General features: G+C 42.9%; 1 protein-coding gene and 1 long non-coding RNA gene across 4 annotated transcripts in view; one reads left to right on the top strand and one right to left on the bottom strand.

Moving 5' to 3' along the window:
• Positions 1 to 20,057, top strand: part of LOC129135534 (uncharacterized) — a 33,703-nt gene extending 13,646 nt beyond the window's left edge. The window contains exon 2 of the long non-coding RNA XR_008536468.1: positions 19,916 to 20,057. This is a non-coding gene — a long non-coding RNA (uncharacterized LOC129135534). The remainder of the gene's footprint in view (positions 1 to 19,915) is intronic.
• The window catches only part of TNR (tenascin R), a 430,161-nt gene continuing 419,059 nt past the window's right edge, over positions 14,152 to 25,253 (bottom strand). For 2 of the 3 annotated variants that reach the window (XM_063795257.1, XM_024350209.3), the window contains 2 exons: positions 23,297 to 23,460; positions 20,537 to 22,417 (listed from right to left, as the gene is read on the bottom strand). In XM_063795257.1, the coding sequence (XP_063651327.1) occupies positions 22,298 to 22,417; positions 23,297 to 23,460 (284 nt within the window). In that variant the 3' untranslated portion in view covers positions 20,537 to 22,297. Of the gene's footprint in view, positions 22,418 to 23,296; positions 23,461 to 25,253 lie in introns of all 3 variants that reach the window. The other variant, XM_524977.7, reaches the window with a different exon arrangement.

Raw genomic sequence — 25,253 nt, 5'->3', positions numbered from 1 at the left:
TGAAATAAATAAACAGAAGGAAATTTGGGAAACTCACAAATTAATGACAATTAAACAACATACTCTTAAATAGCCAATAGTTTAAAGACCTAATCACAAAGGGAATTAGAAAATACTTTGAATTGGATGGAAATGAAAACACAACATACCAGAACTTACAAGATGCAGCTAATGCAGTGTTTAGAGGGAATTTTCAGCTGTGAATGCCTATACTAAATAATAATAAGATCTAAAATCAATAACTTAAACCTCACCTGGAGAAGCTAGAAAAAGGAAAGCAAATAAAACCCCAGGCCAGGAGAAGGAAGAAAATAATAAAGGGTAGAGCAGAAATAAATGAAATATGAAATAAAAAAATTTAGAAAATCAATGAGACTCAAAGTTTCTTCTTTGAAAATATCAACAATATTGACAAACTTTAAGCTAGACTGAGAAAAAATAGAGAAGACTCAAATTACTGAAATTTGGAATTAAAGAGAAAACATTGCTACTGGTCTTACAGGAATAAAAAAGATTCTAGGACAATATTGTGAAAAATTTATGCCAACAAATTCAATTGCCTAGATGAAATGGAAAAGTTCCTGGAAACACACAAACTACTGAAACTGGCTAAAGAAGAAATAAAACATCTCGGTAGATATATAACAAGTCAAGAGATTGAATTAGTAATAAAAACCTTCCTACAAAGAAAATGTCAGGCCCAGATAAGTTACTCATGAATTCTACCAAATGTTTAAAGAATAATTAATATCAGTTCTTCACAAACTGTTCCAAAATAAAAACATGAGGACACACTTTCGAATTTGTTCTATGAGACTGGTATCACTATAATACCAAAACATAACAAAGACATCACAGACACACACAAAAAAACCACAGGCCAATGTCCCTTATAAGTATATAATAGATACAAAAATTCTCAAGAAAATACTAGCAAAGTGAATCTAGTAACATATACAGAGGGGTTATATACTATGATCAACTGGGATTTATCCCATGAAGGCTGGGTTGTTTCAATACATGACAATTCATCCAGGTAATAAAGGACAAAATCACATGATCATCTCAATAGTTGCAGAAAAATCCCATGATTATCTCAATAGTTGCAGAAAAAGCATTTGACAAAATCTAATACCAAAAGTACAAGCAACTAACATAAAATAAATTGAACTTCATCAAAATAAAAAAATTTAGTGCTTTAAACGAAACTACTAAGAAAGCAAAAAAGCAACCCACAGAATGAAAAATGTTTGCAAATAGTGTATTTGATAAAGGTATGATGAGAATATGGAGAGAATATAAAGAACTTACAGTGCAGCAAAAAAAAAAAAACCCAATTAATAATGGGCAAATAATTTAATATGTATTTCTCCAAGGAAGATATACAAGCAGTGAACACATGAAAAGACACTCGACATCATTAGTCATTAGGGAAATGTAAATTTCTACAATGAGATACCACTTTACACCCACCACTATGGCAATTATAAAAAACGCAGGGCAATAAGAAAAGTTGGTGAGTATGTAGAGAAATTGAAACCTTCGTTCATTGCTGGTGGTGCAAAATGGTGCAACTGCTTTGGAAACATTGTTAGCTGCTATATGACCCACCAGTTCCACTCCTTGGTAAGTTTCCAAGAGAAAGAAAAACATATCTCGACATAAAAAACCTTGTGCATGAATGTTCATGGGAGCATTATTCAGAATAGCCAAAAAGTGGAAACAACTCATATGACCATCAATTGTTGAGTGGCTAGACAAAATGTGGAATATCTGTGTAATAGAATACTAACCAGCCATAAAAAGGAATGAAGTACATGTTGCAATATGGATGAACATTGGAAACACTACACGAAGTGAAAAGCACCAGACACAACTGACCACATAATGTATGATTCCATTTATATGAAATGTCCAGAATGGGAAAATCCATAGAGATATAAAGTAGATGTGTGATTTTCAGGGGTTGGAGGAAGGGAATACTGGGAATGACTGCTAATGGGTAAGAGGTTTCTTTTTGGAGTGGAAAAATGTTTTGGAATTAGGTCTTAGTGATTGTTGTACAACCTCATGAGTATACTAAAACCACCAAATTGTATACCTTTAAAAGATGTATTTTATGGTATATAAATTATACCTCAATTTAAAAAGATTCTTATTTCAAAAGTCAGGGCTTGGGAGAAATTGTAGTCATTCTTGACTTTTACCATTCCACATCCAATCCATCAGGAAATCCTGCCAGCTGTGCTTAGAAACATATCCAGAAACAGATCACTTTCACCAACTCCATTGCTACATCCCCTGGTTTAAGCAACCATAATTTCTTCCTCAATTATTGTACTAGCCTCCTCACTGGACATTCTGCTTCCATACTTGCCTCCTACTCTATTCTTAACACAGCAGCTGCAGTGATGATGCCATTCTTCTATGCAAAAATCTCTAATGTCATTCCACTTCACTGACAGTAAAAACCAAAGTTGCTATTATGGTCCATAGGCTCTAGAGCTATACAGTCCAACATAGTAGTCACATGTGGTTATTGAGGCATTGAAATGGAACCTCAGCAAATAAGGAATTTTGAAAGTGTATTTGGAAGAACTCATGTGTGTGTGAATCTACTTTTCCAAGTGCAAATTTTAGTTAGTTTTTGATTTAGAAAGCTAAATACAGGTTGCAATTGTTTACTAGGGATGCCATACAAAGTACCACAGACTGGCCAGCTTAAACAGAAATCCATTTTCTCATGATTCTAGAGGGTGAAAGTCTCAGATGAAGGTGTCACTGCGTTGATATCTTCTGAGGTATCTTTCTTTGGCTTGCAGATGGCTATCTTCTGCTGTCTTACACTGTCTTCCTTCTGTGTGTGTCTGTGCCCTGATCTCTCTTCTTATAAGGACACCAGTCATTATAAGGACGCCAGTCATTTGGATTCTTCTTATAAGGACACCAGTCATTTGGATTAGGGTTTACCTATATGACCTCATTTTACTATATTCACCTTTTTAAGGGCCTTCTCTCCAAATATAATCACATTCTGAGGTCCTTGGAGTTAGAATTTCAACATATGAATTTTGAGGAAATGAAATTTAGCCCATAATATGGGTTAAATATGTTTAATGAAAATTTAGCATCCAAATTGTCATGGGCTGCAATCATAAATTATAAACCAGAATTTGAAGATACAGCGATGAGAAAAATAATCTAAAATACCCCCCCCACCCCGCCCACTTTTTGAGACGGGTATAGATCTTGCCATGTTGCCCAGGCTGGCCTCAAACTCCCGGGCTCAAGTGATTCTCCCGCCTTAGCCTCCCAGGTAGCTGGGACTACAGGTGCATGTAAAAAATCTTTTTGATAAATTCTTTTATATTGATTACATGTTGAAAAAATAGTATTTTGGATATATTGACTAAATATATTATTAAATCTACTTTACCTGTTTCTTTTTTAAGTGTGGCTACTAGAAAGTTTAGAATCCTATCTGTGGCTCACATTCTATTTCTATTGGCCAGCACTACTCTACAATGTAGCCTCACATTTTACCCAGCTAATCACATTTCCTGCTACTCTATTCCAGTCTCTCTGTACCAGCTTCACTGGTGCGCCTAGAACTCTGAGGTCTTTGCACTTGCTGTTCTTTCTGTCTGGAACACTTCAGCTCCAGATGTCCCCGTGACTTGCTCCCCGCCTTCTTGGGATGTTATTCAAACATTGTGACACCTCTGATTGACTTTCACACATATGTATATATATATGCATATATATATACACACACATATGTATATATATATGCATATATATATACACACACATATGTATATGTATATACACACACACACACATATATATATATTTACTGAAGCATAGTGAGGTCATAGGGAAGTGGAATAGGGAAGGGGTGAAAGTCAGTCGGATGTGTCACAACTGTGGGAGACCCTCTGAGAAACTAGGTAGAGCACATCTCAGAACTGTCTTGCTCAGGAGCAAGGAAGCTGGGGTATATCCATCACCTGCTTTCTCGAATTATTTGAGAATCACTCCTAGGGACAGTCATTCCATAACGTTTCCATAGAAAAACATTGAAGCTTGAGGTGAAATTCCATTGGCATAAATGAGAACTACCCACAAAAGCTACAGGTGACCTGGGGTAGAGCTAACAGTCTCTGCTGTACTCCTTTGCCCCCAACACTCCCCATCCTCTGAGACCAACTGAACTGTGTCCTCCAAAATTCACATGTTGAAATCCTAACTCCCAATGTGACTGTACTTGGAGACAAGATCTTTAAGGAGATCATTAAGGTTAAATGAAGTCCTAAGGTTGGAGACCTGATCCAGTAGGATTCATGTCCTTATAAGAAGATACACCAGAACACTCGCTCTGTCCACCTGCACAGAGAAAGGCCACGTGAGCACACAGCAAGAAGGCAGTCGTCTGCAAGCCAGGAAGAGAGAAACAGAATTTGCTGGTACCTTCATCTTGTGCTTCCAGTCTCCAGAACAGTGAGAGAATACATTTCTGTTGCTTAAGCCACTGCTGTTTACGGTATTTTTTATGGCAGCTCTAGCAGACTAATCCGCTCTCTGTGTTTATTTATTTACCTTCTGAGGTTTACCACCATCTCACATAGTATTTATTGTACTAGTTTATTTCATTTGTTTGTTTTCTTCATCCACTATTGTATAGAGTCTGTGAGGACAGATATTTTTGTCTCTTTTGTCGTCTGCTATTTCACCAGTGCATAGAAGAATGCCCGGAGTGTATTTGTTGAATGAACAAATGAATTCATGCCTGTAGCTTCCATTGTGGTCAGTATCTTATTGTTATTATGAAATATTAAGGACCACCTACATAATTTGTGGGGGCCCGGTGCAAAATAAAAATGTGGGAGTTTCTTGATCAAAAACTTCAAGTGCTGACAACAAAGTGTTAAATCACACATGGGACCTTTCTAGCATAAGGCCCTCTGTGACTGTGCAGGTCACAAGCCCATGAAGCTAGCCATGTATGTGATCCCCAGGTATCTCTGGCTTGGGCCACTCCTTTGAATTTTAGTCCTACACATGCAGCTGCCAGTCTCTTTTGCCTGGATATCTGAAGGCATCTCTAGCTGATGCTCCAAATGGAGTTCCTGTTTTTGGCTCTCACCCAGTGTCTCTTCCTTAGCTGGGCAGCCACCACCTACTCAGTCAGGCTGTCCAGAGTTCTATACACCATCATTATAACTTCCTCATCCACATGTTTGGTTCTGTCCATTTAATTCCTAAATATCCCTTGAGGATATATATTTTCCCAGCTCTACTAAAACCACCTGAGTTCAACTTATCCTAATTTCTCATCTGAACCATTCCTGATTTCCCCCCAAATCTTGTGTACCCCTTCACCATTTACACAATAGCCACAGCCAACTCTCTTAAATGCAAACATGATCATCTCACTCTCCTGCTTGGGCACCTCCGATGGCTTCCCACCACTATTTTTGTTTGTTTGTTTGTTTGAGATGGAGTCTCACTCTGTCGTCAGGCTGGAATGCAGTGGTGCAATCTCAGCTCACTGCAACCTTCGCCTCCCGGGTTCAAGCAATTCCTGTGCCTCAGCCTCCTGAGTAGCTGGGATTACAGGTGTGTGCCACCATGCCTGGCTAATTTTTTGTATTTTAGTACAGACAGGGTTTCACCATGTTGGCCAGGGTGGTCTCGATCTCCTGACCTTGTGATCCACCTGCCTCGGCCTCCCAAAGTGCTTGGATTACAGGCATGAGCCACCATGCCCAGCCCCACCACTCTTATAATCGATGAAGATTCAAGCATGGCTTGCAGGGCCCTGTCTGATTAGGTCCTGCCGTCCTTCCCAGCTGCACCTGTGTTATCCATCCCCACCCATCTGTGCTTCAGCCACTCTGGTTCTTCATCATGGCCTGCTCCTCACCTTCACTTGGAAAGGCAGTTATTCTTTATACCATTTTACAGATAAGGACACTGAGCTTCAAAGTGACAAAAGGACTTACCCCAGGGCACACAACCAGTAAGAGGCAGAGTGTGTTCTGGAATCTTTATTGAATGAATGAATGCATGCATGCATGAATGAACAAGTGAATGGTACAGTAAACAAAGGCCCTAGGTCAGGAGTACTTAGGTGGCTCAGTGGAGATGCACTGAAGGACATGGTCACCTGTTAGGACCTGCCAGGGCTCTCTTCGGCAGTGTGTGCCTTACTATGTGTGAGGAGGTGCTGTCTTGCTTTCAGTGTGTAAATATCATGCCTTGATGGAGAAACTGCAGCAGAGAGGCCCTGCTGCCCCAGCACATCTGTCACAGCCCACACAACACCTCCAGAGTGAGAGCAACAAATTCAACGAACTGCCAAGTTGTCTGTACCACCTGGGTGCAAGCAGGAGTGAGTGTGAATGTGATAGTTTCTGTTCCTTTTCTTTTTATAGGTTGGGAGCTGGGAGAGGTGAATGATTTTCAAGGTGGCTATGACCCTTTTGCTCTTTTATATTGCCAGGCAGAATCAGGGCTAGGATGTGACAGGCTGTTCCCCCAATCCCAGGCCGCCGGGGTGAGGCTGGGGGACAGAGAGTTCCCAGCTCCTAGCTCACAGTCAGTGGGGTGGAGTGGGGGACCTTCTCTGATAGCCCACACTTCTGTCAGTGGGAAGTTTTGGATTTGTTCTAAGGGGCAGAAGCAGATATTCCTTCCTATGTGGGGCTATTGTGCAAAGTTTGGGGGCAAAGCCGGGTGGAGAAATGTGGGTATTTAGAATAATGGCTGCCTTTTCAAATGAAAACTCTTTAAACATTTGTTTCATATCTATGTAGAACTGGGGCTAAGACTGTAGTTACAAGGGGGATATGAGGAAGGTGCTGATGGCAGTGCTCTGCCTCTCTGTCCCTTGGGTCCCAGGCAGCCCACTCAACACAACAGAAATCCACAATCCTTAGGAGCTACTCAAAAGCCCCCTCCTAGAAGTTATCATCTATACTAGTAAAGCATGCCCTTTGCTGGGCTAACTCGAGAACCCAGCAGGCCTCTCAACTAGCGGCGTGGTCTCCTGGGAAGAGTTTTGAAAAATACAAGGGCTCATAGTGAGGTGCCCTCAACCCACACATCTGAAAGATTGCCATTACCTACCTGTTTGTAATGGCTGCTGAGGGCCTGGGGCAGCACAGGTGGTGGAGGAATGGACCGGAACCTGACTACTGTCCTTAGAGAGCTTGTGGCTCTGAAACATACCAGGCTGGCTTTTGCACACAGCCTGGTCTTCTTCACCATTCTTCCCCAGCAGAGTCGTCGTGGGGCTGGCCTCAGATGTGGAGGTTTTGTCCTACTCCTGCGTCCTCTGTTCCCTTCGGCTCCAACCCCACCCTTGTCCCCTTTCTGCTCTCAGGTGTCTATCAGCTGACCCTTGATAGCAGGTTGATGCTCTTATTTTGCCCAGAGCATTTCTTTAAGGCAATAAGTTGTTTTGGAGAACCAGGTGAGTGAAATTTCAGGCCATAACACTGTTATGAAGATAATAAGGCTGCTTTTCAACACCTTTTAACTTCTACCAAGTTAACACATTCTCAAGTTGTAAGAACATCTGCTGTAAAGCATTTTTCTGCCCATTTTATAGTTTGCCCTTCACAATAGTCTGTGAAGTAGGAAGGACATTATTCTTAATCCCATTTTACAGATATACGGACACTAAGCTCCTGAGTGACAGAAGGACTTATACTAGGGCACACTACCAGTAAGAGGCAGAAAGAGGTTGACTACTGATATGGTGTGACTCTGTATCTGCACCCAAATCTTACCTTGAATTGTAATCCTCATCATCCCCACGTGTAAAGGGCAGAACCAGGTGGAGGTAATTGGATCATGGGGGAGTCTCCCTCATGCTGTTTTTGTGATAGTGAGTGAGTTCTCACAAGATCAGATGGTTTTATGTCTAGCATTTCCTTTGCTTTCACTCACTCTGTCCTTCCGCCCTGTGAAGAAGGTGCTTGCTTCTCCTTTGCCTTCCGTCATGATCGTAAGTTTCCTGAGGCCTCCCTAGCAATGCAGAACTGAGTCAATTAAACCTCTTTCCTTTATAAATTACCCAGTCTCAGGTATTTCCTCATAGCAGTGTGAGAACAAACTTATGCAACTATATAGGTCTTTTGACGTCAAATACAATGTTCTTTCCTCTGCTTTTCAGATAATCTTAATATTTGCTCTTCTTGAATATTTTATGGATCTGTCCTAAATTTTACAGTACTAAAAGCTGTTAATTGAGTTTCTTTCATAGACGGAAGATACGGTTGATTCAATTCAGTTTACATCAATTCTATACTGAGTCCAAAGAGAGTTCTGGGCTAAATACTGGAAACAGAAATGGAAAGCCAAGGCTCTTCCCTTAAAGAGGTCACAGATGATGGGAATTCTCTTCTCACCGGTGCTTTCCCAATTGCTTCCCAATCCTCTCCAGCCCTTTGGAAAGAAAATAAACCCTTTACTCCGCCAAGCTGGAGGTCTTTCCTCCTCAGGGTGTTTTTGTCTTGGAAGAGAAATAAATGGTTCTGCAAATCTGGTAGTGGGTTGCAGCCAGGCTCTAATAGGAGAGACCTGTTTGGGGATGCTTCACTGGCTCTCGATCTGAAAGAAGACCCTGTGATAAACAGGATCATGACGGAGAGCAGCATACCTCCTTTAGCACCAAGAGGTGAACTTCGAATTGTCCTTCTTTGCTGTGAGCTCTGTGGTAAGGTCCACCCTTGCAGGAAGGGACCTTATCAGAGTTTCTTGAGAGACTGAACTGATCTGTCTGTCTGGCCAAGAGAAGTAGACGTGAGGACCATTGATGCCAGTCACATTCACATGTTGACCTGATCCCAGGTGACCTTCACAACTAACATGCCATTACAGAGACCTACTGTGGTGACTACATTTGTTTAAAACAAAACTGGACCATGTAGTCCAACAGTCATGGCCAGGACAATTGGAAAGAAAAATCAGCATTGAAACATCTCTGAAAAAGCTAGAGGTGCACATCTGCCCCCACCCTCCCCTGCCCCTAGTCTCTTCCTTTCTGTGTACTGGATTTCTTATCTGGGAGGATGAATTGGGTAAAGGGGTTTAGCTGAGGGTGTTTTCCTCTGCCACAAGCTGAGACTACAGCTGGTTAGCCCTTTGCTTTCCCTAACATCAGGGAACACTCCCTTAGGCATGCGACTTAGATATTCACATTCTCCTGGGGAGCTTGGGTGGTGATACTGCCCTTCCTTGCTCTGTCGACTGCAATCCTGGACCTGAATATCATTCTTAGGTAGAATTGTGGCACAAAATCTTCTCTTCCTTCTATCTTTAGTGCCTAATTACCCTGTATTTCTTTCTTCTTAAGAAACCTTTAGGACATATGAGATTGTGAGGTATTTGGGGATCTTAAACAATCAATACCATTTATTATTGTCCGTCAGGTGAAGCAACAGAGCCAAAGGTCGAATTTACAAGTGACTCTTGGTTTGAAATCTAATTGATTCCTAGGGAGCCATGACAAACTGAACCATTGTAAGACAAACTCTCATTTTCTGTAAGTGTCATTTTATCAATTCCACTTTCTACCTTGGAATCTAATCTCATACCACAAAAATACCCAGAGTAATTCCGACAAAATGAAACTAAAATAAAACACAGATATAAGCTTTTCAAACATTTATAAACTATATAAAGATAAATTCAATAGAAAAGCTATAACAATGTTCCATTTGGGCGATCCTTTTGTCTTTTGGGCTGAAATGAACCAGCCTGAAACTTTTTGAAATTTGCTTCCATGAAGTCTGGATTGAAGTTATCTCTTCTTTCTGTGATAAATCTACCTGTAACAGTGGCTCTCAACTGAGGGTGATTTTTTTTCCCCCAGAGGACATTTGGCAATGTCTGGAGACATTTTTGGTTGTTACAACATGGTGGGAGGCGGGGGTCCTACTGGAATTTAGTGGGTAAAAGCACAGGGCAGGTCCCTACAACAAAGAATTATCTGACCAAAATGTCAATAGTACTGCTGTATTGAAACACTGCTTTGTAGCGTGGACATTTCAAACTGAGTTAACATTAGGTCATTTCGTTGAAAGATAAAACCAGATTTATGTGAATATGTCTCAATTTCTTTAAATGGTACTGGTTGGGGGTTAGGGGAGGATAGGAGGGCAGGCCGTTCCACATTGACTTCTTTAATCATCTCTTGCTTTTCCAAGTCAATAAGTCAACTGGGTTACCTTTAATTGCAACCCAGGTTGTTATTGTTGTTGCCAATCGTTTCAGTGTAGCTTTGGTTGTAAATACAAGCTTTGGTTATTACTTTGTGGTTTTTATTTGTGGAGGGAGAAATCATAAACAGTGAGTGGGCTCACAAATCAAGCCAGGTATTACCGGCATGCAGGCATAATATATGCGTTCCTCAGTTTTCATTGTTTATCTTGGATCTTTAAATTTCCTGTACAGCTAGCATACTGAATTTTCATAATTGCTACTGCATTTCTTATAATTTACACGTATTTGCCAGAAACCTCTGAAGAGCTTGTTGTTTGTCATGAAGAGCACAGCTGTGAATGAATGCCTAGCAGTGATCTCTGATGATAGCAATTTTTATTTAAAGCATTAAAGGGCATCAACATCTAAAAGTTGATCCATACCTTCCACTGGCCCCTGGCCCCTGCCCCCGGGGAAAATTCTACAGTAATCAGTTTTTTTTTAGAAGGTTCTGTCAACTTTTTGGATTCAAGAGCCTCCTTAATTGCCACTTTTCTTAGTGTTAGAAGTGTTTGAAATGTGTCTGAGTTTTAAAAAAATATTGTCAGTGTTGAAATGACAACGCTCATCTAATTAACTGAGTTTTTTCACTGTATATCTCTTTCCATTTTCTCATGAACACATAAACATAAGTTTGGAAATTTTACTTTTTATTCTATTTTTAAAACTTTGAAGCAGGGAGCCTTACATATGTGTGAAATATCTGAATAAGAGAGTAGGGAGTTTGGTAAAAACTGGTGGAAAAGGAAAGAGTCAAAAAGAGAATAAATGGCCGTCGGGCCATGGATTGCTGAATCTCTTTCTAGAGAATGACTTCCCCACCAGCAGGATCGTCTCTGGGAAAGGAACCACATCTGGTTTGTTTACTGCCTTGCAACTGTGTGATGGTTTATTTTATGTGTCAACTTGACTGCACCACAGGGTGCCCCGATTAAACGTTATTTCTGGGTGTGTCTGCAAAGGCGTTTTTGGATGACATTGGCATTTGAATTGCAGCACTGAGTAAAGTAGATTGCTCTGCCTAACGTGAGTGGGCATCGTCCAATCCATTGAGGACCTGAATAGAACAAAAAGGCTGAGGATAGAGGAATTTGCCTTTTGTTTTCTTTCTGCCCACCTATTAAGCTGAAATGTTGTCCTTCTTTAATGATTTGAGTGGGATTTACAACAGTGGCTTTTCTAATTCTCAGGCCTTTGGAATTGGACTGAATTGTATGACCAGGTGTCTTGAGTCTGTGGCTTGCCCACAGCAGACTGTGGGACTTCTTAGTCTCTGTAATCACATAAGTCATTTCCTCATAAGTCTCTCTCTCTCTCTCTCTCTCTCTCTCACACACACACACACACACACACGCAAACATAATGTAAATCCCCTATTGGTTCTGTTTCTCTGGAGAATCCTGACTGATACAAACTGGTATTAAAGTTTAAATAAAAGAATTTTTTTTAACTGTGAAAAAGAGAGAGACAGAGAGAGACCAAATCTCTTCTGGGAGAAGCAGAGGGTGTGCAGGCCTTTCATCTTTTTGTATATCCAGAATTAGTATTGGATCTGGTATATAGTAGGTAACTATTGAATGTGGATGGTGAGATGAGTGAAGAGGAACAAGAGACTCATTTATGTGTAGCTTTACAAGTCCAACGCATACTCTTTTTATAATTATTTGAAAGACTGGGCAATGGGGAATATTGTACATGTCACATGAGTGGAAAGATACAGGCCCAGAGGGCCCTAATTTATGGTGATGTCTTATTGCTGACTGGCAAAGGGGTCACTGCTAAAGCACACATCCCCAGGGACACTGGGGGTATTACGGGCAAGAAGATGCTACTGGGTAATTGCACTGATTACTAATGTTGCTAACATTTCTCTTGCTTAATAATCCACTTTTAATATTACCCCTGGCAGTTCTTCGTTCCCATAACACAACAATAATTAAATTTGTGTTCAGTTGGTTGTAAATGCACCCAGAGGTCTTAAGCAATGGGTGAATTATACCCATTTAAGTTAGAACATAATGCTAGCATTCAGCAACCTCAGGAATAAATACTAATTACTAAAGTTCCTTTAAGTTTCACTGTATCACGTTAGTTTCCATTTTTCATTTTCAAGACAACGTACAGGACAAATGACAGGTTTTTATCTCAATATTACAGCAGTCACTCCTCCAGTCCCATAATCCTGAGCTATAGGTTTCCAGAATGGCTTATTTAAAACAGGACCAGGAAATGTGGCTGTTTTTAAAGGGACACCTTGGTCTGACATTCCAGAATTTTTTTTTTTTAGGAAATGAGGAGAAAAAGAGGAAATGCGGCACAGGGCAAGGGCTAGGAAAGGTGCTTTGCCTGCTCTGTTTGCGAGGGTGCCTTCTATGGTAGATGGCCATGTGGCTGGAGTTTTGTCCCTGTTTTACACATGGCCCCAGGGGTGTGAAGAAGCCTGCTGGTGTCAAGTCTTTTTAAAAATTTATTTCCAGGGTTGAGATTCTGTTCCTTCTTTAAAGCACTCATTATTTCTCCCTTTTAACATGGAAGATGGAGAAAGGTCTCTCCTTTGTGGTCTTGGGTCTTCACAATGCCCAGTCTGTTCCTGGCTCTGTTATTGAACTTCAAGCAAACATGAGTACTAAACCACACCTGGCCCCGTTCCAGCAGGCTCTGCCGTTTCGTGCCCCCGACCCTGGTTCATGAGGCTCCCTCCCACCTCTTTTTTTTCCCTTGGATAATTTCTGTTGTCATACGACCTCCCGCAGACAGGCTCCTAATATCCCCCTGCCCACTCCAGCATGGGAGAGCATGTCTGGGTTTGCGGTGCTTACCCTACACCGTTACTCAGTTATCTCTGCACTTCCTGACTGCCTGTGTTCCTGGAACTGGACTGGAAGAAGCTCCCATCACGACTCTCTTTTTGGGGCTGTTCCCTGACTGGGGTCTTACTTAATGTAACCCAGTGGTGAGAGTTGATCTTATATTATGCACTGGGTCCATTTTTAAGGGACAGAAACGGAAAAGGTTTTTCCAAGTGACCAAGGCTGAGAGGCAGTGGCTAATGGTGCATTAGCTGGAGCTGCTCCCAGGCAGAGCAACAGAACCTGGCAGTAGAGGAGCTGACGGAGTGGAGGGCAGGCTGGCTCAGCACGCCAGGCCTGTCAAATGTTCTCTGGCAGTACCCACAGATGGCACTAGAGCCTTGGGGATCAGACCACCCCTGGGCACTTCAGGGTCAAGGGAGCCAGGAGATGAGACTGGAAGGAGGTAGGCAGTGAGTCACCGTCTCTGTGGCTGATCAAGGACTCAAAACTGTACAAAAGGCCTGTCTGGTAATGCTAGGGCAGCAGAGACCACCACCCATTGGTGACCTTTTCTGATGGTAAAAGCAAAGGGTGAGATGAAATTGGTGTTTTTACCTGAAAAGGCTGTTAAAGGTTAAAATGACAAAATAAAATTCAGAGGGTTTGGAGGATTTGGTGTTTACGATTCCTCAAAGTGGGTGGAAGGTAGGGAAGAAAGAGAAAGGAAGAGAGAGAGAAAGATGCAAAGAGAGAGAGAAAGATGCAAAGAGAGGAGAGAAGCAGGAGAGTAGAAGAGAGGAGAGAAGCAGGAGAGTAGAAGAGAGGAGAGAAGAAGGAGGGAAGAATGAGGAAGGGGGCTGAGATATTTAGGATATAATGAGAGCACAGAAACAGGGCAGACAAGGGGCATAGAAGGGGGAGCAGGGCCATGGGGGAGAACAGTCCACCCAAAGGGTGATGCGGAGAAGACGGGCTGGCAGAAGCAGGGCTGAAATGTTAAGGAGGGGAGGCCCAGAGAAAAGAAGGCAGGCCCATTCTTAAGACAGGCATGCCCCCCAGTGCCCCTAGGACTCAGAAGACACGCATCTTTCTTTCAGGATCTTTTATTAACGTATAGAAAATGTGTTTAAAAAAGGAACTATACAGAGGCTAAAAGCAACCAGGACTAAAAATACTAGTTAACAATGGTTAACAAGCAGAGATTCCAGTCTTTGAGCTACAGTGCCATGAAAGGATCAGGGAAGTTGGTTTTTCCTCTCCCTTCCTCTGTACATTTTTATTTTTATTTTAGCTAATTAAAGTGTGCATCGTCTGAGGAGTATGTACTCCATTTTCTTCTCTTTTTTTTCTTCCTTCCAGTCTTTCTTTTAAGTAAGCGCTTTTTCAAGCTCATTGTAGCTACAAAGTCAGTAAATTGGTCTTTGTTATTTTTACCTGAAAAGGCTGTTAAAGGTTAAAATGACAAACTCAAATTCAGAGGGATTGGAGGATTTGGTGTTTATGATTTCTCAGAACAACAATCTAGAGACCACCAGGGTGGGTTTCAGCTGCTCGGAGCCCCAGTTAATGACCCCCTCAGTGTCACAGTGATTTGCTTAGGGTACCTGGGCATCCCCATGGGCCTGGGGAGTATTTGAGGTTGGAATCATTAGATGTGTGTGTTTGTGCATGTGCACCTCTATATGTGTGCATGCATGTGTGTGTGTGTGTTTGTGTGTGTGAATGATTGGAAGGAGGAGCCTGTGTGTTAACCAAAATAGACTCACATAGATTCTAAACCTTGAGTCTGTGGGACCATGGTGTGAGTCTGGGCCTCCGCAGTTGGTAAAGGAGCACTTAGTTGGCCGACATTTTTGCAGGAATTGAAGTGTCTATTGCATCTAATGCACAGGTGTCACTGCTGCCCAAGCAGCCCCCACACTGGAATGGAACCAGTGTTCTGGGGTTCTTTCTTGGGGAGATCTATTCCTTTATATATAAACATCATTCAATTAAAGGGAAGGGGTTTATGTCTGGAGTTTTGGCCTGGCAGCTAAAAATACCAGGTTGCCAAGTACTGATTTCCTTCTAAATTCCCCAAAGTAGCAAAGAAAGCTGATATTGTAGCCAACTGTCTTCTGATGCCTTCCCACCCACTAGGGATGTGGGGCAGGTAAGGAGTGGGGAAAAGAAACCAGGGGGATAAGTAAACTGAATGTATCTCCTGCCTTCTAGCCTCATTCCCCAAATATTTCCACTGATGTACTCCCGCAGGGGACTGTGAAGGTGTTTGTACCCCTGGGAGTCTGGAAGGAGGTAGCCTAAATCAGTCTACAACCTGCTGGTGTTAGCCTCAAAATTTATAGGATATCTGCATTTGTGCTATCCATACTGGTTTGAATACACTAATAATATAATCCTTTCTTCCCAAATTCTGGAGTAAAATTGATGCTCTGAGAACATGTGCCATGTTTATTCTGTGGCTTCTCCTTCCTCAATCCTGGCTACACTGCCTGCTCCAGCTTGAAAAACATGACTGGATATCCCACTCTTCTAATGTTGGGATGTTCCCAAAAGAGTGGGGTGGGGGGTATTGGGTTTATGTTCTGGTTCTTATCTTCCCCCTCTCATTCTGTTGGGGACCCTCTCCCTCGTCTACCAAATTTAAAAAGAAAGAAAAGGAAGGAGATGTCAGAATGTTTCTTATTCCCCATGATGATGAGATTGAGGGTCCCCTGGAGTACATGGCAAAAATAATGCAAGAATTTCCTTTTCTTAAAAGTCAGAAGAAGTGGCATCAAAGCCCCCTTGTAAGAATATTAGTAAAATCCAAGATGGTGGTCACTCAGCTAAATAAATATAAAGAGCAGCCTCATGAAGTGGAAAAATCAAGGACTTCAAAATTAGACAAAGGTTCAGATTATGGCTCTATTTAGTAACTATGTGACTTTGAGCATGTTATTTAACCTTCCTGGCCCTCCATTCCCTCTTCTATAAAATGGTTAAACATGACTTAAAGTTTATGGTGAGGATTTAGTAAAGTAATATATGTAAAGCCCTTTGCACAGTATCTGGTAAATAGTAGGTATGCAATAAATGCTATTTATCTTAGTCTTCATTTGTGGAGAATCAAATTAAAAAGCCTATACCAGACCTGAACTCAGCTCTGTTACTAATTGCCTGTGTGAATGTGAGCAAATTGCCTAAACTTTCTTGCCCTTGGTTTCCTTGAGAGGAAATAAAATGAGAGGATTATATTAGATGATCTTGAGTCCCATCCAGCTCTGAAAGTGTATTTCCAACATTTGCCTGTTGCAGGCAGTGTTGAGCATATTAGTGCTCAATGTCAGAATATTAAAGAGCAACACAGGGTCTCCCTAGGGGCTGCTAAACCAGTGATGGGAAGAAAATAATAGTTCATGCATTCTTGTCCTTGTGTTCACTTACTGACAGTGCATCTGGACTGAAACCCTTTCTTGTGACCTAGGTGTTCTAGACCTGTTGGGTGTATGGCTTGCTTCTCAGGGAAGACGTTTGCACCACCTGACCTGAATCCATGGTGCCAGTGAGTGAGTGCCAGTACCCAGGAGAGCTGGCCTCATAAGGATAATAGAGTTAAATGTTTTTGAACTGGAACTTTAGCATTAGCCTGGCTTCATGGCCCAGACAATAAGGAGCTGTTTTATGAAGTTATCAGAGGGGGCTGAGTGTGTCTGAGAAACAAGAGCTGTGTTATTTGGATGCACTGCAAGAGCCTTATTAAGCTTGAGGAAGGAGAGAGGATTTCCCGTTTGGAGAAAATGCAACACTGTCCAAAGACTGTGAGGTTTGCCAAGGACATTTGGACAATGAAGTGCTGCAGGTGCAATGAAGTCATGTTTCAGGCAAAGATTGACCTTAAAAAAATAAACAGAATGCTGGAGATGACAAATCAGGCTTGTGACTACTGGTGACGCAAAAGTCAGATCCAGGCAGAACTGGTTGAGCAAAGAAAGAAAGTCCTTCTGCTTCTGGTTTTCGGTGCAGTGACAGGCCTTGGTGCCTTAGTTTCTCCTCAAGTTAAGTGGGTGAATGGCAGAAGCTCTGGTGGGAGGCTGGAGGCCAGAACGTGAGAAGCCAATGCTGCTTCCTCTCCCATGGCCACTCCTGCCTTGTCTCTGCCTTTTAGTGTCGTGCTACCGGTAGAAGGCTTGTTTTGAATCTCCAATGATCCATCAGCTTCTTCTTAATTTTATATTTTTCTTCTTTCCACCTGTTTCTCAAGGCTTGATGAATGTAGAACTGGCATAAACAAATCCAGAGTGGATACAATTAGAAAGAACCAGAGACATTTTTTCAAATTGGACCTGAATCTACACCAATACATCATCTTAAAGCATATAGGAGTTACTTTCCCTGCTTGCTTTTGAAAGTTTTCATTTGGTCTGTGAGTTCTCATCTGGACTGGTAGTGTCCAAATGACCCAGTATTGTTGAAGAAAGCTTTATCACATATGTGTAGGATTGGGTTATGGAAGAAGCAAAGGTTTGAGGAGGCATTCAGCTAAACGTCTTCAGGAATGTGGTCAAAGAGAGGCTACAGGAACAACCCCAGGGGCCAGCCTGTAACTCAGCTTTCTTTAGAGGATAGACCCTCTCTGTCATGGTAACCTGGATGAAAGCAGAGCATCAGGGAAGTGAGGCAGAGCTGAGTATGCAGCTCCTGGCATCTGGGTGGGAGGCAGACTCCCAGACTTCACACATCTGCCCCATTCCTCTGAGGTCCTGAGACTCCTCCTGCAGCCATAGCAAGTTTGAAGCAAGTGAAAACAAATTATCCCAACTTCTTTGGGATTATTGAAACTGAACTGAATTTTGAATCTTTCAGAGGTTTCTTAATAAAAATTTAAGAGTGGACAGTGAGATGCAAGGAAGGTGGAAAGTGTCTCCCAACCCCATGCCCTACCTCCTTGGAAGAAAAGACATGGAACTAAGAAATCAGATTGACTAGTATTCTGGTGATAAGAAAGCAAGCAGTAGAATACCATATATCCTGGGCATGTGGCCCCACCTTTCCTGAAATTCTGGGTGGAGGTTACAAAAAAGAAAAAGAAAAAGAAAAAATGTTTTCATGTCCCTAGGGTATTTGCAAATCCAGGTCACCAGCTAGTCTATTTCAACACCCATAGCTTGGTGTATCCAGTGTTCTTGCATGTTCCGTCTTTTCTCCAGAGGAGAGGACAAAGAGGAACTCATAAACTCTTTCCCAACTGATGCTTTTACAAGAGCTATTTGAAAAGATTCCACAATGACTTTTTGTCCCTTAATCTACAGCTCTGCTCTGAGACTGGATTTGAAAAGTAAAAATGTGATTAGGATTGTTTGGTTTGGCATTGAGTTTATTGGCAACCATGGTTCTTTAGGTCTGGCTTTGAAATATCAGGGTGCTGGTTGGTTCTCAGGTGGAAGGAAGCGGGGCATTAGGAGTCCTACCACTTTATGAGTAGTAGAGGGGGAAGTTGGTAGGTGAGGGACAGGTGGATTCAAATATTTGTAGATGTTTGCTTTGCATTTCCTTGCTGCCATATGTTGTTGTTGTTCTTTTACAAATCAATCTCCCATACAAATCAGCTGGCCGGTTTTCCTGAGTCCTGGTTTGGCTCTCCTGGAAACTTGGAGACGTGGCCTTTCTCAACCCCGCTGACGTTTCACACGGGGTTTCAGGAGGTGACTGCCACCTTGTGGCCACACTTAGCAAGTCCCCCTCCACCAGTTCACTGTGGTCTCAAGGCCAACAGTTTTCCACAGACTTGTCATTCTTGCCACCTCTTCTACACCTGACCCCTTCACCTTCCAGAAATAACCCTGGTGAATGTGCATCTGATATGTTGGAAATTATCTTTATATGTTGGGGAAATGCAAAAAAGGGAAACTGCCTGGACCTTGGGTCTAGACAGTGAATCTATTGCAGTCATTGGTGGTGGTTTTGGTTTTGGGTATTAGTACATATCCTGATGTGTCTGCAGTTAAACAGCCTCTGAGAAGGGTCTACCTCGATTCCTTTTGAGTCCCTTGAGGGAAACTGGTGTGCATAGGGTGGGTGCTTTGAGAGTATTGCTTACTGGATCTACCTTTGGGAAATGCAGTTGTGCTTGGAGGAGCAGGATAAGCAGGAATCAGTGAGGAAAGTTAAGAGCATTGAGTCAAGTTGACCATAGACCTTGGGATGAGAGTGGGGCACAGTGTCTTTTAAACATGGTGAAAACTCATGAGAAAATCACCCTATATTAAATAAAAGGAATCTATAAATCCTTTTATAGAGGGTTGAATAAGCTGATCTTTGAAGTCTCTTTCTTGCTTCAAAATAAAGCTATGCAATGCTGCTGGTACTATTTATAAAAATGTTCCATAGTGTAGAATGGTTTCAATAAAAGGAAGATTTTGGTTTCCACTGATGTTTCTTGACTTTCACCTGAATTGACAACACATAATCTTTTTCCATTTCAACTTCCTTGATGAAGTGGGCTGTGCTGGCACCACCCAGGTACCTGGTCTCTGTTTTTATGGACAAAAAGAGTTCAGCCTCTCACTCGGCATGATCTTTTCTGCAGTATTTTCGTGTGTGTGTGTGTGTGTGTGTGTTTTACTTATGACTCCTGAATCAATCTCTCTCTTTTCTTTCCCTCCCTCCCTCCCCTTCCTTCTTTCCTTCCTTCCTTCCTTCTTTCCTTTTTTCCTCATGAAACAGGGAGTCTGGTGAATTTTCATTACCTAATTGTGCTGTCCCACCATGCCAATTTCTACTTAGGTTTTCAGATCACAGATTAGCATCATTGACCGTCAAAACTGAAAGGGAAATTAGAACTCATTCTAGTCTAATCTCTCATCTGACAGATGAAGAAACTGTGGCCCAGAGAGGTGAAACAACCCAGCCGATGTCACGTCGTAGCTAAGATGACAGCTATTGGCCTGTACCTCGGCCCTCAAGTTTCCCATGCAATGTGCTTCCTACTATTCATTGTTGCCCCGTCTCTAGGTAAGTCTTCTGTAATTTACATGCTTGTTGAAAGGATCTGTTTCTGTTTTTTCCTCCTCCCAGTTTGTTGAAGCCCATGGTGAACTGAGAAATGCAAGTGGCGCCTAGGTTTTTCAGGGTATGCCTGTCACATCCACACTGCAGCAGTGAACAAAGCCTAGAAGCCTGCGGCAAGGGGAGCGCCTCCATTCAATGGTGGCTGGCTGCATCCCCATGAGGTCCGAGGCCTGATGGTCAGCCCAAGGGACTTTTCATCTTGGTTCTCAAAGCTTGGTAAGAGTGAGGATATTTCCATTAGAAAATTGCCAACACTAAGGCTCATCCAGTAACTGGTTGGCAAAGGTACACACTGCCCTGGTCAGACAAACATAGGCACTACAGAAAATGGTGCTGGGCCTTGAGGAATGGGAGAGGAAAGGGAGAAGACAGCTCAGGGAACTGGGCATGGATTTGGGCAGATGTTGCGGGGATGGTTGCTGATATTTGATTTGGAGGAGAAATTGAAAGGTCACGGCTTCTAGAGCATCTAGCTCTCTTGGGCTTAAGAATCAAATTGTGCTAGTGAAGACAGTGCATCTCATAAAATGGGAAGTAGGCCCACAGTTATCACCTATTCACCTTTGGATTTCTGGATGTAATTTCCTTTGGCTATTGTCATTTTTCCTTTCCAAGGCAGAATAATAAAAGAAGATGCAAAGGCTTCTCATGATCTCACCTCATTAAGAAGGTCATTCCTGTTTCCCATAGGACCAAAAAAGAAAAAAAAAAATCAACCTCTTTCCAGGATTATCAGTCAGGGGTATAGCTCTCTGGGCATATACCTTCTTCTCCTGACTCTTATTAAGCCACCTACACTAAGGAGGGCTTGGGTGAAGATAGATATGAGGCCTTCGGTTTGCAATTCAGAAAAAAAGAATCTGTGACAAATAGGACCAGAAATGGAGAAAACAGGGCTAGGGAAGATCTGTGTTTCCCATGGAAACTATAATCTCTATGGCAGTGCCCTGATTTTGACTTCTTCAGTCCTTTCCTCAATGCTTGACCCAAAAGTGCTAAAAACTACAACCATCTCCCCCTCCTACCTTTGCAGAAAGTGACTGTCTGTCTGACCTGAGGGTGGGGGCAGTGGCTGATGACTCACAGGCACATAGCCACTGTGCCACCCAGGGCCAGGAGCAGGCAGTGCCTTAGGAACTAGATTCCAAAATGCTGGTTGGGCTTTTGAGGCTCTGGGGTCTAAGACAGGATGGGATTAGGCAAAAGGCTCCATCAGGGCCAGAAAAGAGCCACTGTTCTCGAAAGGTAACAGGACATGTGGCTGGTATAGTAAGAGTGTCAGAAGATGAGAATCTTTGGCCCATTATAAAGGACTTGGGGCTGGATGCAGTGGCTGTAGCCTGTAATCCCAGCATTTTGGGAGGCTGAGGTGGGAGGATTGTTCAAGGCCAGGAGTTTGTGACCAGCCTGGACAACACAGTGAGACCCCCATCTCTACTAAAAATAAAAGAAAAATCAGCCAGGTATGGTGGCTCATGCCTGTAGTCCCAGCTACTCAAGAGGCTGAGATGAGAGGATCACTTAAGCTCAGGAAGTCGAGGCTGTAGTGAGCTGAGATTGCACCACTGCACTCCAGTCTGAGCAAGAGTGAGATACTGTCAAGAAAGAAGGGAGGGAAGGAGGGAAGGCAGGAAAGAAGGAAGGGAGGAAGGAAGGAAGGAAGGAAGGAAAAGAACCTGGGTTGTTGGGATGCGGTGTAGTTGATCTGTTTCCTTTTAAGGGGAATTGTTGGCAAAACTCTCTTGCTGAGGCTCTTTTTTCTGGGCCAATGTGAGAACCTGGCCATGTCAGGCTGTGACAAAATCACAAATACCTGGAAGGCAGAGGACATCTCAGAAGAAGGGTAGAAAAATGTGTGTGCCTGTCACCATAACAATCTGCACCCCACGACTTGGCTTTGAATTGGCCCTTTAAGAAAACTTCCTACTTCTCCTCCTTGGTGGGAAAGGAGGTGAAGGTTGAGGAGGCCTGGGTAGGAGGGAGAATGAAGACTGAGGGTCAGGCTCCAGGGCAGCAGAAACCAAGAGCAGATGTTAGCCAGCGGATTCCTGCGACATCCCTGCTTCCTTCACATACTCTTAATATGTTGCAAAACACATTGCTATTACCCTCCCCCCTTGTTTCATATTATAAAATACAAACAAATGACAGAAAATATTGGTTGGCTTGCAGCCGCCCACTGCTCAGAACTGTAAGGACTGCCGTTTTCTCCCTGCCATGAGACGGTGGTTGTAGGGGCGCATCTTCATTTCCACAAAGGGGATGGAGAACTCATGGCCTTTCCAATGGTACCAGTTGATGCCCTGGGCGTGAGAAAGATAAGCATGTCAGGTCATCCCCCATCATGGAACGCCCCACTTCAAAAAAAGGGTAATTATGGGAACAGGGAATCCACAATGTGGGGTTAGCTATTTTCAGCTAACATGAAGCTTCAAGGCCGAGTTCCCAATAAAGTGAAAGGGGCAGAGTCTCTTTCTAGCTTTCTCCTTAAATGTGCCGGTGGCCTGGGTCTTTCCAGGGAACATGTTGCAGGTCATTCCTTATTGCCAGCTTTGTTTTTGGCTTCCAGGAGTGGCATGCACCAGTAGATGGTTGTGAAATCCCAACAGGGTGGAAGCATTTGGAAGAGAATAACTGTGTTTGGCTGCTCACTCCTAATGGGAGACTTAGGCGGTTTCTACCTAGGGTGACAAACCCTTTTGGTTTGCCTAGAATTGAAGGGCTTCCCTGATGTGGGCTGTTTCAGTGTTAACACTTAGAAAGTCTAGTTGGTCATGGTGGTCTCCCTGTCACCCAGCTTAGCCTATAAACTTGTGGTCTCTGATAGGGAAAGATTGTCCAGTTCACACTGGTATTTTCGATGTCTACCTTCCTGGGACCGTTTTTAGGGTAAAGTTGAGTCTGTGAAGCTGTCCCCAGGACTGATAAGCTCTCTTCATGGGATCTTCTGGATCCAAGGGCTTCTCTGGGTAAGTTCTGGCTCCTGGGTCCTTTCCTTTCGTTCCTCTGGCTTCTACTCTGTCCTGATCTTATCCCATTGTCTGCATTATTTTTCTCAAGACTCCAAATATTTCTTTTTAAAGGGAAATGAAGGACTCACATGTGCCTTTAAAACATAAAGCTAAGGGAGCACGGATTCCACAGCTCTGGCTCATTCATAGCAGAGGTGGAGCATCGCTTACCTGACTGTGCCTGGACTCCCCGTACTTCCCATTGAGGTTGGTCCGGTGGCAGTTCTTATACCACCATGCTCCCTTGTACGACATGGCACAGTTAGTCACTGCAACATCATTGTCTCTATCCTCTGTGGAGAAAGGGCGTCCTTGATGATAGCTGAGGGAGTCCCCTGCAAAAAAGATACATTCATTAGGCTGTCCCATTTGTCACTGCTTTATCAGGATTTTCTGGATACTTGACCCACTTCCAGCAAACCTGGCTTCCACTTATGGAACCTTTTCATTTCCACCCAGTTTCTCAGCGTGGCTGTGCTGAACTCTTACTCCACCTTACCCCTGGGGCCAACCACTTCCATGCTACTCTCTCCAACCCACTTCCTAATCCCTTTAACCACCTTTGCTGAGAATTTTCTCCACTTAACCCCATCTCATTGCCCACCCCGCGCCCAACCCTCAGCTGTTTCCTCCCAGCCTGCACGGGGACACAGGCCACTCATGGTTCCTCCTGTCTTCAGAGGAGATGGTGATGAGCCAGGCAGACTTGGGCCATTCTGGGGCACCACCATGCAGCCTCAGCCTGGCTTCTCTCTGGCTCACCAGGCCTGCTCAGATGACACCCAAGAAACTGCATTCTGAACTTGAGGCCACATGGGAAGAGGGGCATCAGCAAATTAGAATTCCCATCCATAAGAAACAGGATGATGAAAAAAACATAACCATGTCAAAGGAGAAGTGCTTGGGACATCTGGGCTGTATCTTGGGGAAGAGCGGACTTCAAGAGGGAGACATGGCCTGTGATCACTGTCACCAAATATTTGATGGGCTATTGAGAAAAAAATTAAATAAATTCTGTGGGGAAGTATGAGGATTAGTAGGTGGAGATGAAGACATTTATGCAGCCAACAGACACATGAAAAAATGCTCATCATCACTGGCCATCAGAGAAATGCAAATCAAAACCACAATGAGATACCATCTCACACCAGTTAGAATGGCGATCATTAGAAAGTCAGGAAACAACAGGTGCTGGAGAGGATGTGGAGAAATAGAAACACTTTTATACTGTTGGTGGGACTAAAAACTAGTTCAACCATTGTGGAAGACAGTGTGGCGATTCCTCAAGGATCTAGAACTAGAAATACCATTTGACCCAGCCATCCCATTACTGGGTATATACTCAAAGGATTATCAGTCATTCCGCTATAGAGACACATGCACACATATGTTTATTGCAGCACTATTCACAATAGCAAAGACTTGGAACCAACCCAAATGTCCATCAATAATAGACTGGATAAAGAAAATGTGGCACATCTATACCATGGAATACTATGCAGCCATAAAAAAGAATGAGTTCATGTCCTTTGCAGGGACATGGATGAAGCTGGAAACCATCATTCTCAGCAAACTATCTCAAGGACAGAAAACCAAACACAGCATGTTCTCACTCATAGGTGGGAATTGAACAATGAGAACACTTGGACACAGGGTGGGGAACATCACACACCAGGGCCTGTTGTGGGGTGGGGGTAGGGGGGAGGGATAGCATTGGGAGATATACCTAATGTAAATGACAGGTTAATGGGTGCAGCACACCAACATGGCACATGTATACATATGTAACAAACCTGCACGTTGTGCACATGTACCCTAGAACTTAGAGTGTAATAAAAAAAGAGAGGCATATTTAGGCTAAATATACAAGGATAAATTACCTAAATATTAGAGGTGTTCACAAGTGGAATAGACTGCTTAAAGAGGTGGTGAGATTTTTATTCTGAGGGGCAAACAGGCTGCGTGTTCTCTTTTGGGGATATTGTGCAGGGGGCTCAGGTAAATTGTGTATTTAAGGTGAGGGATCAGACTGTAATTAAATTATAACAGTTTATAAAACTTTTAGCAGGATCAGGATTTGTGGCTCAGGATGTTGTGAAGGGGGCTCATGCTACTTATTGAATGAAAG

The sequence above is a fragment of the Pan troglodytes genome, chromosome 1 (genome assembly GCF_028858775.2).
Source record: "Pan troglodytes isolate AG18354 chromosome 1, NHGRI_mPanTro3-v2.0_pri, whole genome shotgun sequence".
Classification (NCBI taxonomy): Eukaryota; Metazoa; Chordata; class Mammalia; order Primates; family Hominidae; genus Pan; species Pan troglodytes.
Note: the sequence above shows the minus strand (reverse complement) of the source record. Positions and strands in the feature narration are given on the sequence as shown.